The sequence below is a fragment of the Mus pahari genome, chromosome 19, assembly GCF_900095145.1.
Source record: "Mus pahari chromosome 19, PAHARI_EIJ_v1.1, whole genome shotgun sequence".
Taxonomy (NCBI): domain Eukaryota; kingdom Metazoa; phylum Chordata; class Mammalia; order Rodentia; family Muridae; genus Mus; species Mus pahari.
The window spans coordinates 62,255,041-62,268,213 of record NC_034608.1 but is presented as its reverse complement, the minus strand read 5'-3'; the positions used below and the strand labels follow the sequence as shown (position 1 = coordinate 62,268,213).

At 42.1% G+C, this 13,173-nt stretch overlaps 1 protein-coding gene across 2 annotated transcripts in view; it reads left to right on the top strand.

Moving 5' to 3' along the window:
• Positions 1-13,173, top strand: part of Snx25 (sorting nexin 25) — a 113,397-nt gene that overhangs the window by 63,695 nt on the left and 36,529 nt on the right. For both annotated transcript variants that reach the window (XM_021219278.2, XM_021219277.1), the window contains one exon: positions 6,525-6,595. In XM_021219278.2, the coding sequence (XP_021074937.1) occupies positions 6,525-6,595 (71 nt within the window). The remainder of the gene's footprint in view (positions 1-6,524; positions 6,596-13,173) is intronic.

Sequence of the window (13,173 nt, the reverse complement as noted above, 5' to 3'; positions counted from 1 at the left end):
TTTTTTTTTTTTTTCAATCAGCAAGAGAAAAGGTCATTTCTCTAATACTTTACCCAATGTTTTTTATTTCTGTAAAATAAATAATAAACTACATTTTTCTTATACATGAAAATTCCATCAAGATAAAGTTAAAGAAATAAATTTCCCATTTAAAAACAAAACAAAAAAAAAGGTATATCTAATTGTGTATTACTAATGACACAAAATTGGAATATTTAAATATGGCATCTTCCATGAATATTAACTTCCAGCTTAACTATATGTGTACAGGGAGGAAGGGGTTATTGTACACAGTACTTTTATTCATGTGTATTTATGTGTGTGTATACGCATGCGTGTATATGAATAGATCATAGGTCTGAACACAATGTTGGACTCCCTTGGGACTGCAGTTACAGGGGGTTGTAAGATGGGAGACATAGATGCTGGGAACACATTCAGCTATTCTGTAAGCACTGCTAATCTCTGAGCCATCTCTCTAGTCCTAAAATTAGCCTTAAATTGATTTTTAAAAAAGGACCTCTGAATTCGAATGTCTTATAAAGCCTTATGAAGCCAAGAAATCACTGAGTATGGAGAAGGTTTGCCAGATGTGAGCTGAGGAGACAGAGAGCTCTGTGCGCGCTGTGTGTTTCTCATCTTCTTCAGTGAACACATGTCATTTTAGAGAAAGTAAGGACTGGCTCACATTGAGAAAATGAATTCTGTCCAGCCATTTATCAGACTCTAGAACCATCTACCAAGATAACAGGAAGCAGAATTTCTCCTTTGCACACACTGTAGCTGCAAAGTGTCATTATGATCCCCACTTCTTGAGTTTTCTTTTTTTTTTTTTTAAAGATTTATTTATTTATTATATGTAGTAAGTACACTGTAGCTGTCATCAGACACTCCAGAAAAGGGAGTCAGATCTTGTTACAAATGGTTGTGAGCCACCATGTGGTTGCTGGGATTTGAACTCTGGACCTTCGGAAGAGCAGTTGGGTGCTCTTACCCACTGAGCCATCTCACCAGCCCTTCTTGAGTTTTCTTAATCACTGAGATTTTTTTCTCTCTCTCTAAAGTTCGGACTATCAAATAGTGATTGGAGTTGTATCAGTGGGAAGGCATGCCCTGGCTTTGACTGGGGTCCGGGTCAGTTTTATACACAGAAGCACCCTCAATTTATAACTGAGATATGGAGCTTCAGCAGAGGGGTTTCTGCACATAACAGGCTGTATCTGGCTTCCTTTACTGTACAGAACTGAGCTCTTTCCCAGTCTGTCTACAATGCTCATGGCATGCTTTCTCTAGCCTCGTGTGGTTAGAGACCTCAGTGTATAAACCTGATTCTGTTAGACTCAGACTTAGAGAGTCAGGGCATCAGAACCAAATACTTCAATTAGGGAAAAGGATGGGTACATTAAAATTTTTATCTAGCTCTTACTCGGAGAATCAGTTTGTCTGAGTGAAGTCACCATGGATCTCTTTCTCTTATGTTTTAACTGGAAATCCTCAAGCATGTTTTTCCTAGTTTTTTGGCAATTCTGAAAACATCTCTTTTAAAATGTTTTGATTTTCTTAAATATTTTCCATCTTTGCTAATTTTATTTATTATTTAAATATTTACTTACTTATTTTTGAGACAGATTCTCACTGAATGGCTTGGAACACACTATGTAGATGAGGCTGGCCTACAACTCACAGAGATCCACCGTCTCTCCCAGGTGCTGGGATTAGAGGCGTGGGCCACCATACCTGGTTATATCCTTGGTAGTTTTAATATAAAATAGTATTTCAAACTCTTTATGAAATTATATACCCCAAGCTAAGGTTTGTTCCATCTTCTGTTGCCCCAAAACTTTGCAGCATGAGTATGCCCAGAAAACTCAAAACTTTAATAACTAAATAATTCTTTAAAGTCTGTATAAAGTGGGCTTAATAAATGAAGTATGTACACACACACACTCATTCTCACACTTAAGTCTCAGGGGTCAGACTCAGGTTGTCAGGCTTGCTGGAGTGGCAGTCCCATCCCTGACGCACTTGTCTCAAAGCATGAATCACTAAGAACATTAAAAGGACAAATTGTTCAGAATATTAGGTGGACCCATCAAATGCTAGAGACATTGAATATGTTCTTAGTCTAGCCCATTAATATGTATTGAATCCCTACTGTATGCTTAATACCAACCTGGCACAAGAGGAGAAGAACAGGCACAACCCTGGGGCTTATAATTAATTACAGACCAAGGAAAAACAAGTATCCCCTTCTTTTCATAGACAGAGCCACAATATTGTCTCAGGCTCAAAAATGTGCCAGTCTTTAGACTTCCATGACAGAACACACAATGACTAGACACCATTTTTATTTGTTTGTTCCTAACACTCTGAGGAAGCAGAGTCTTTAAACCAGCCGTGTAAAATAGTAAATGAACAGGTCCTGGTATCAGGCAGAAGTGAGCTAGGACTTGAGAGAAGTAAGACATGAGGGAAAGCATGAGGTATGTTATCTCTTATTCAGTAGAGCTTCCTCCTGAGAGATAGCCTTTTGGGAGGATGCAGAGCAAGAGCCAGGAGAAACTGGTCTGGAGAGTGGCACAGAAGTTGACCTGGCTGGGGTCTGTGTTTCTATCGCGGGCAAAGGAGGGTTGGTGGGAGAGCAGCTCCTGCCTGCTGGCAGAGGGAATGGCAGCTGGAGTGTGGGTTACCTGTGAGGACATCCTGAGAGAGGAAGGGCATGGTGAAAGTGGAGAGGGAGGGGTTTGGGTGAGAGAAGAGTGGACGGGTGAGCCAGTGCAGTTACCCACGGCGAGGAGAAGTGGGGTGACAGCAGAAGGAGGGCTTTTTAAAGATGTGCAGAGGACGAATCAGAGGGGCTTTGAGATGGATGCTTACTGACAGACTTGGTGTCTCAGACAGAGCAGGGCTCTCAGACGGGGTGGCACTAGTGCAGAAACAGAGGCCCGGGCTTAGGGGTATCAGGGACGGGCGAAGCAGAAGAGAGGAGCTGTTTAGAAAAGTTTTCACATGACTTACAGTTGTACCATTTTAATACGGCTGCCCTCCTGTCGTTCCATTTGCATTGTAGCAATCAGATTCATTCACACAGTATTATGTCTGCAGTTATAAGTGCACATATCACCTACATTTTAAGAATTAAGGTCAGCCAGGCGTGGTAGCACACGCCTTTAATCCCAGCACTCGGCAGGCAGAGGCAGGTGGATTTCTGAGTTCGACGCCAGCCTGGTCTACAAAGTGAGTTCCAGGACAGCCAGGGCTACACAGAGAAACCCTGTCTCGTAAAAAGAAAACAAAACAAAAAAATAAGGTCTTATAAACATTTATTTGCATGTATTTTTCAATTATAAATACTACTGACTGAATGCTTTTCCTTGAGTCTGGTATATCCCCAGAGTTTCCTGAAGCAGAGACCAACCATATTGGTGTTCTTTTGTGTGTGTCTGCAGCATAGGAAAAAGAAATTTTTGTTGAAAGCAGTTTTGATTATTTCTGTTCTTTTTTTTGTATAGAACTCCCTACAATAAACACATAAATGATAGTTTGGGTTTTTTTTTTTTTAAGCAGTTCTGGGGATCCAGTTTGTTAAATCATTTCCTTATGTTACCCTTTAGATTAGCAGCACTATGTGGGTGGACACCGAGGTTACTTCAGACATCCGGGGAAGCATGAAGCATGTGGGGAGGGGTTGGTAGTCACTCTCTGGAGTTGAGCGATAAGTCTGTGTATTCTAGCAGTAAACCTAAAAGCCAGATTAAATGAAGACCATGGTTAGGGAGTGGTAGATGCTTCTTAAGTTACTTCCTCATCCATCTAGCAACTTGGAGAACAAATCGCATGAGGAACCATTTTTGTGCTTTGCTGTTATGTGGTGGAATGACGGTAATTCCACCAGAAAACATTATTATCTATAATGTTCCTAGCAAGGCTTCAACTTGGAAAACAGCCTGAATATATAGAACCAGCCTAGAGATAGTTTCTATGTGTATGGAGTTCTCAAAGAGCCTTCCAGTTGGAATGACATTTGGTCATGACTACTGGCCAAATTTCTTTTTCCCATGCTGCAGACACACACAAATGAACACCAATATGGTTGGTCTCTGCTTCAGAACACTCTGGGGATATGCCAGACTCAAGGAAAAGCATTCAGCCAGTAGTAGGTTCATGCACAGTGACTTCATAATTAGTTTTTTATATTTTTTTGCCTGCTTCCCCCAACACCAATGTAGGAAACATCTCAAGGTAGTCAGTGTGGGAATGATTTGATGGCTTAGGGATGTCACTGAAGACTTAAGCTCCAGCTTAAGCTCCAGACCTAAGCTTCTTTAGCATGTGGCTTTATGGTCCCTGAAGGATGGAAGTACCTCATGTCCCTATGTCCAATTGCATCCTGGCTTCACACAGGACTGAAATATAGAGAGTCAAAGATAAAATATACCCGGGGCTGCTCTGTGAACTTGTCCACTGAGAACTTGCCATGATGAGCGTCAGACATCAGTATTTATATTGTGTAACCAAAGAAATAAAAAAGGTGAAAATTTGTGAGGAATCTGTAAAGAGCTTAATTTTGATGAATGTGTGTGTTCTTTGATTTTGGTTGAAAAGCTGAAGAACATTATATGAATATTACACTCTAAAAGCCAGCCAGTGGTTTGTTGTTTGTTTGATGTAAAAGGGGCCTGTGAGTGTCATGCATGTGCTCTGTCACTGAGCACTGTCACCAGTCTTCTTGTCTGTTTTTGTTTTGAGGCAGGGTCTCACCAAACTTCCCAGGCTGGCCCACTTCTCACCTTGTAGTCCAAGCTAGCCTCAAGCATGTGACTCTCCCAGATGCTAGAATCTCCACTGCCAGGCTTGGGCAGAGTTAGTGTTTAAAGTGAGAACTGACGCTGAATAGAGTTATTGTGGGAAAATTCTCAACAAAATTGTAAGTAGAGGCTATGAAGTTTAGGGCGGTTCAGTTTGGTTAGGGAAGTACTTAGTAACCACTTAGCCATTCTCCGGAACTATTTCTAAGCCAGATGTGGTGGTGCACACCTTTAATCCTATCACTCAGGAGTCAGAGACCAGCGACTCTCTGTGAGTTCAAGGTCAGCTTAGTCTATATAATGAGTTCCAGGACAGCCAGGACTACATAGTGAGAACTTGTTAAACAAGAAAGAAGAAAGGAGAAATAAGAAAGAAGATGAAGATGAAGTAGTATGAAGTAGTAGTAGTAGTAGTAGTAGAAGAAGAAGAAGAAGAAGAAGAACAACAACAACAACAACAACAACAACAACAAAATAAAGCAACTACAATGACTTTATTTCTAAAACAGCAGTGCCAACAAAAAACAATAAAAACGATGACTTTATTTCTAAAACCAAATTAAATATATTCAAAATAGCCACAACCATAGGCTTGTACCTGCCACCTAACATGGGAACGTTTCTTTATTTTCCCTGTGTGAGGTCCTCTCACTTGTACCCTGTGTTCTAAACTAATGGCTCTTGACTCTTCCAGCATTAGAAGTACTAGGCAGCTTCAGGAAAATATCCATGCCAGAGTTCTCCAGCAGATATCCTACCATTAAAGGTCTGGAAGAGTCTTCTGAGAAGTAATGAAGAAACACAGCAGGACAGTGGTAGCAGGGCTAGAGGATTAGAGCATCAGTAGGCCATCTGCAGGCCATCTGCACTTAAGGAAGCTTCTCCCTCTTGGGAACTCCAGCTCGGCCAGTGCATCCTGAGGCTGCTGAGCACTGCAAGTGTGGCTGAAGATACATACATACATACATACATACACATATATATATGTGTGTGTGTGTATATATATATGCATATATATACACATATATACACACATATATACATATACACACATATATACACACATATACACACATATATACACATACATATACATATACACACATACATATGCATGTATATACAATGTATTATATAATTAATACTATATTTTATTAATATATTATATAAACTATAAAATATATGAATATCATATATCATATATAATGAAGATATAGTTATATATGGTTGTATACACACACACACACGGGATAGAATATGCGGCTTGTCCATATGATACAAAACCTCCATCACAGCTACAGCCCAAATCCTAAAGATTTTAAACTTAATAGCTACATGTAACTAGTATCATCTTACTAGAAAATGAACATTTAAGAAATAAAACGAATTGTCTCTAGTTACTGGGGAAGGCTGAATAGAAGAGTTTAACATGACCTTAAAAGTTGTAGGTGATCTTGGAATTTTTTCAGTCATGGGGGCAGGTAGTAATAATATCTGTCAGAACAGAGTGGCCCTTCCATTGGGGCCTCAGAAATGATTAGTATGTGGCATAGTGCCTGATCTTTTATAGGTGCTCCGGCCGTTAGGATTGTTTTGGTAAATTCTGGGGCCTCATAGCCCCTGTGCTGTTTCTTTAGCAAAAACAGAGTCAAAAGGTATCTCTGAAAATAGCAATTTCTTCCTATTGAACCTTTTCTTTCTCTCTTTTAAAATCAGGTATCAAATTGTAGTGGAAATAATCCAAGCAACTACAATTAGCAGCTTTCCCCAGCTGAAGAGGCACAAGGGTAAGAAGCAATTTGTTTTCTCCCAGTGTATGTGTGAAAGGTCCTCAGTCAGCCGTGTCAGTTCTTGTCAAGTGTGAAACATTGTGCTGGCTTGTATTTAACAACTTTAAATCTATTAAAACAATGGTTTGATACATTGGCTCTCAACCTTCCTAATGCTATACCCTTAAGTACAGTTCTTCATGTTGTGATGACCCTCAAACATAAAAGTATTTTTGGTACTGCTTCATATATAATTTTGCTACTGTTATGAATATAAATATCTAATATGCTGGGTGCCTGATATGCAACCCCTGTAAAAGGGTCATTCAGCCCTCAGAGGGCTTGAGACCCACACATGTAATATCATTAAAGAAAGTAAAATTGATCTTATCCTGACAAATATGTGCACTTTCTTTGTATGTGTGTGTGTGTTCATGTGTGTGTATGTATGTGCATGTTCCTGTTGAGATTAGAGGACACATTGGAGCATCAGTTGGCACTTTCTGCCTTTCAGAGTGGGGTAAGGGTAGAAAGGGCTTTTAGCTGTCCTGGAGCTTACCAAATATGCTGACTGGTGGGCCAGCATGGCCCCAGGACCCACCTGTCTTCATGCCGAGAGTGATGGGATTACAAGCCCACACCACCACCCCAATGTGTGTCCAGTGATCCCAGTAGGTTAGTGTTTTCTTGGTTCTTGTAGTCTTGTTCATCAGGTAAGTGGATTATTAAGATTTTTCTCTTTTTACACTTGTGTTTTAGGTTTTTGAAGAGCAGATATGTGTGCTCCATCATTTTGTCTGTATGTTTATCTTCGGATGAAGTAGGTTCTCCCTGGGCTTAACCCGGGGAGGGATGGGCTAGGAGGATGGCTTTCAGCTCCTTATAGCTTCCCTGCTGTGCCCACATTTCCCCCAGTTGTGCAGTTGGAGGACATGTTAACACCTACAGCACAGAATTTGCTATACACAGGAAAACCTCATTTTCACCTTGAAGAATAGACTTCTGAAAACCCCCAGATCTGTTCAAATCCCTGCCAGGTAGTAGTGTGCTAAAAGAACAAGAAGCTTGGCTTGAGGACTTTGCCTTGTTCTCTGCAGTCCCTCACAGAATGTAGGAGCTCTGTGTAAAGGAAGCAAGGGAAGTGCAGATGAGGAAGTGCACAGGCTCCTGACCTCAGCCTGAAGGAAGAGCACACATCCACAGTGTGAAAGCCTTGCTGAGTACCCCTCGATCTTAACAGCCCAGCAGTGAAGCAGGTCTCTCACCAAGCTGGGAAGTTAAACACTAAAAAGCTACAAATATCTGAAGAGGGGGTTCGTGCTTTGGAGAAAAGTGTGTCTGTGTGGAGGATGAGTCGGTGGTAGGAGATCTAGCTAGAGCAGAGGATGGTTTCATCTTCAGCAGTAGCACGGACGGCTCAGGGTCAACTGTGGGCATTGACCAGGGATTTGAGAGTACCCTCTGAACAGAGGACAAGAGTGTCCCTTAAGGCTGAAGCTCGAGCTCTGTATGAGGAAGCTGCTGTTGATCGAAAGAGACAGGCTGCAGGACACCAGCCAGGCACGCGCTTACCAAGGGCCTCGCTGTGCTGGAGAGACTTGGCCTTCACTCGGAGAGAGGAGGAAGTCTTGCCTTTAAAACCTGTGATAAGGGAATTGTAAGGAGATTGGTTGTGTTGCTTGTTCTCACTGTTCCTTCAGGGACGATGCTTCACTCCCAGACAGCCTGACAGATGTTTGAAAGGATGTACTAGATGTGGTCTTTCTCATCACCCCTATCTTTTCTGTGAATTCCTTGTTGCTATAAGTTGACTCAAGAAAGCTCCTTTGTCATTGGGTTCATATAGTTCCAAGTTATACTGTTGAGAGCAGCAGATGAAAGCTCTCCCCATTTGCTCCATGCCATCTTAGTGGGAAAATGGCTTTCTGTCCAAAGCATCCACCCATGTTTTAAGTGTTGCCTACCTGCTAGTTACTTCGTAGCTGCTTAGCTACTTACATTGACTATGCATTTGTTCATGTAACTTTTTTTAAAAAATAAAAGATTTATTTTTAGCTCAGAAGATCAAAAGTCAGTATAGTGTAACATAAATCTTCAGATACAGTAAATTTGAGTTCTTTTGGGGGGAGCTTTTTTGTTAATTTTATTTTATTATTTTATTATTTTACTTATTCACTTTTCCTCTCCCATTGAGGCCAGAAAAGGCAGCCCAACTGCCCAACTTAAAAATGGATCTCAGGCACAAGAGTAACAATGATGGCAGTTTTAGTACAATGTTTTGTTTTAATGTATCTAGTTCACTACTGTAGGTAATGTCTTTCTTTACCTAGCATTTAAATTAATTCCTATAATTGTTTGGAATGTAAAGACAAAAGAATATATATAAATAAGTTTTGGTACTGTGTGAGTCTTTAGAAATCCCCTGGGAGCCGGGCGGTGGTGGCGCACGCCTTTAATCCCAGCACTCGGGAGGCAGAGGCAGGCGGATTTCTGAGTTTGAGGCCAGCCTGGTCTACAAAGTGAGTTCCAGGACAGCCAGGGCTACACAAAGAAACCCTGTCTGGAAAAAAAAAAAAAAAAAGAAAAGAAATCCCCTGGGGTCTTAGAAGATACTCATCACAGATAAAGGCTATGGTAGGTGGCCGTCTTCTCCCTGTTTTACATTGTCCTTCTGGTTCTCCTTTCTTGTCTAAATCCCCTGTTATTATAATCAATCATCGTGGATTAGAGCCCAACTTGATGTTGTGTGGTGCCTTAATTCAAAGGCAACAACAAACTAAATTTACCTTCAAAAATGAAAAGCTTAGTGTGGCAAAAAGGAAATGAAAAGAAACAACGCAGGGACCTGCACAGATTTAACCCCAGCCCTCTGAAGGCAGAGGTGGGTGGGGGGCTCATGAGCCTGAGGCCAGCAGGGTCTATGCTGAGAGTTCTAAGCTAGTCAGGGATACACAGTAAGACCCTGCCTCAGAAAGGGAGGGGGAGGGAGGGGAGAGGAGGGAAGGGGGAGAGGGAGAAGAGGAGGAGAGGGGAGGATAAAGAAGAAAAGGAGAAAGAGGAAGAAAACAAGAGAAAGAGGCTTGTAAAAGTAATATCCTTATACAGGAGGGGATGCTGCTCAACACTAGCATGAGATTCTATGCGTACCTCCTGCAGTGACTAAAGGGACATGAGACAGACACAGACACATTGGTGAGGTCATAGAGAGAGTCCTCATGCAGTCCCTCTGCATACAGAAAGTGAGGACAATTGGCACTTACTACAAGATTTTCATGGTAGAATTACCCTGTGACCCAGATTTTCTATTCCTAGCTGTACACTGGGGGAAAAGTGAGCTTATAGCTTCACAAAATGTCTATATATTTAAAACACATAAAAAACAGAGATAACTTGTATGGTCAGCAACAGTAGATAAAGTGTTGAATATTCATATAACTGAATTTTATTCAGCAGTGAATAGTAATGAACTTTGAAAGTATATTGTAAAAGAAGCCAGATACAAAAGGCCCCACCATTATATGATTCTGTTCATGTGGGATATGCACAGCAAGCAGATCTGTGGACAGTAGAACAGTAGAGTCTTAGTTCCATAGGTGGCTTGAGATGCATGAAAGTGAGGGGCACATAGAAAACATTCCACATTATGACAGCTGCACCTGAATTTATAGTTTAAATAACCATTCAGTTGTATATTATTAAAATAAATGGGGGAAATGTATCATGTATGAATTATGATTCAATAATACTGTGTAAGAAAGAGTGGGTGTAGCCTGAAGCTTTGCAGTGAAGCTGTCTTAAGCAGGGCTGGCCTGTTCCATAGAGGATACTAAGGGAAGTCAGAAGTTTCTAGTCCCAGTCCGTGTTCAGCGACTAAGCACTAAGCGTGCAGGAGTGGTTAGCAGGGCCGTGTCTCCCGACAGCTCTTGGTTCAAGGGTTTCTTCTTTACGTTTTAGTCTGTGTTCTGACTTCACCCGCCTGCTTTGTCCAGCTTGGCTTTTAAGCAGAGGCTCTTCTTGAACTTGAGGGCTCTATGTTTCAGCTTCCTGAGAACTGGCTTGATTCAACCGAGTGAGAGTTCAGCAACTCATCTCCCAAGCCAGGGGAGCTTCAGGGCGCACACAGGAGTTGGAGCAGGAGTCCACTGAAGGCAAGCAGAGCCCTGGAGCCTTACAGGCTAGTGAGACCCTTCCAGCCCTTCAGTAGGGATGCGTGCCTAGATGTAAGAGTGTATCAGCGAGGCTTCAGGAGATGCCTGTGATAGAAGCCATGTTTGGCTTATGAGTATGAAAATTACATTGTGTGTGACGAGAAAGACAGCATTATAGCAAACTTAGACTAGTGGATGGACAGTTTGGTTCTGGATTATTTTACTCGGCAAATTTTCTTGTCCCAGACTTTGTTCACTCAAGTAGTGGACACATACATGCTGTTTGGATATGTTTCCCCACTGCTTACCTTAAGCACTTGTTGGTCTTAGAACTAGAGGAGGTTAGCGAGCTCTGGCCAAGTTCCAGGAACTGTCTCCAGTATGCATACTCTTTGCCTGTTGGGGAGTATCGGACATTGTTGACTGCTTGTGCAATTCTCTTCAGGGGTCATGATGGTTTAAAAATCTGTACAGATCTTGTGATATCACTCAAACTATTTAAATTCTCTGTTGTCTTCTTTTTTTGACATAAACGTTGGCTCTGCCTCCTGCCTTATGACCCAACTGCACTCCAGCCACTGGACTTCCTTGCCCGAGCTCATCTTGGCCTATCTAAAGTTATTCACACTCTTTCTTTTTCATCTGCTGCTGTCTTACTCTACCACTCTACCATCGTATCTGTTGTACTTAATATCTAATCTCTTCTCTGAGCTCAATGCAATTTCCTAGATTCTGGGTAGTTAGGAGAGCCTTGAGATCGGCAGTGCTTCATATCAGCAGAGAATGCCTTGGGCCCACTAGGAATGGGTCTTCCTCTACTCAGCAAGCATTTCTGTTGTATGTTAGGTACAGCCATGCCATGGACAAAACTGACCCTGAACTAAAGGGGGTCATAGTCTACTGATAAATGCACAATACTTACACCTTCACCAATGTGTGGGACGGTCAACCCAGAGCAGAGGGTAAGAAATAACATCCCCAAAGAGTAGCACTGTCAGACCCGTTGGCTGTATAAGGTGGCTATGAGTCGCTGGCTGCACATGCACACAGTCACTGTCAGTCCCGTTGGCTGTATAAGGTGGCTATGAGTCGCTGGCTGCACATGCACACAGTCACTGTCAGTCCCGTTGGTTGTATAAGGTGGCTATGAGTCACTGGATCCACAGGCACACAGTCAAAGGCAGTAGTGAAATCGCCTTAGTGTTTAGTCTGTTAGTGAACACTGTGTGCTGCTTGGCGTGCAGTGGAGAGGCAAGGCTCGATAGGTAGACAATCAAGCTTAATCCTGTAGAGCCGTAGTTTCAAATGACAGTCCGTATCCCACATTCACCTGGAGGACTTTGTGATACGCAGGTGACTCAGCCCTACTCCAGAATTCCTGGCCCCGTGGACCGGTTTGAGTCCCTGGAGGCAGCATGCTCCTATGTCTCTCAGTTGCTGCCACTGCTGCTGCTTATAAGGACCCTACACCCTGAGAAGCGTCGCTGTGTTTAGGACGGAGGAATCTGCACATTTGGGTCTACAGCTTAGTGCCCAGCCTTGGCTTTTTATTTATGTTTAGCAATATCAGCCAAAGTACTTGAGAATTTTTTTTTTTTTTTAGAACCTGAGGCCCAAATGTCAGTGTTCTAATAGAGATGGAACACTTGGACAAATATGCCCAGTATTGTCAGCTGCTATTAGTAATTTTCCCTCTGCTGTTCTGAATCCTGAAGTGTTTATAATTTCTTTGGAAATGTATCATGTGCATGTTGGCACACAGAACAGAAGGAAGCTCTCCCGGCTTCAGTGCACGAGGTTCTCAGGGGAGGAAATGGCAGCTTCAGGCACCTTAAGATGAGGCTGCACCAGGTCCGTGGGCTCTGTTGTCTCCACTGTGCAGTATGTGACCTTGCCTGACCTGCAGTGGTTTCTACTTCTTCCACAAGTAGTCTCCACTGCAGCGGAGTGACACTTGAGACTCGGACATCTTAGGTGGTAGGCTTGATAAGGTAGCCCTGTTTGCTCTTTATTCAAAAAGAACATAGCAGCTTCAAGTTGAAGAGGAAAGCAAATATTTTTGAGTTCTTGGCAGCTTTAATTTTTAGAGTTTGTGAAAGTTAGCTGCTGGGAAACACTGCCAGCTTTGTATTAGGAAGCCATCTTGAACCTAAGGCTAAATCCTAAGTCAGTATGTTCATGTGTTTCAAACCCTCTAACAAGAAGTGTTGCTAATGGTCTGGTTCCTCTGTGTGTATGTCTCTGTCTCTCTCTCTCTCTCCCTCTGTGTGTGTGTGTGTGTGTGTGTGTGTGTATTTGGAAGTGAACATTTTATGAAATATTAGTGTTTACAAGTGTATGTGTACTGAGCACACCCACAAAGCATTTACTATGTACTAGACTAATTTGTACGTGTACTGAGTACGCCCACAAAGCATTTACTATGTACTAGACTAATTTGTACGTGTA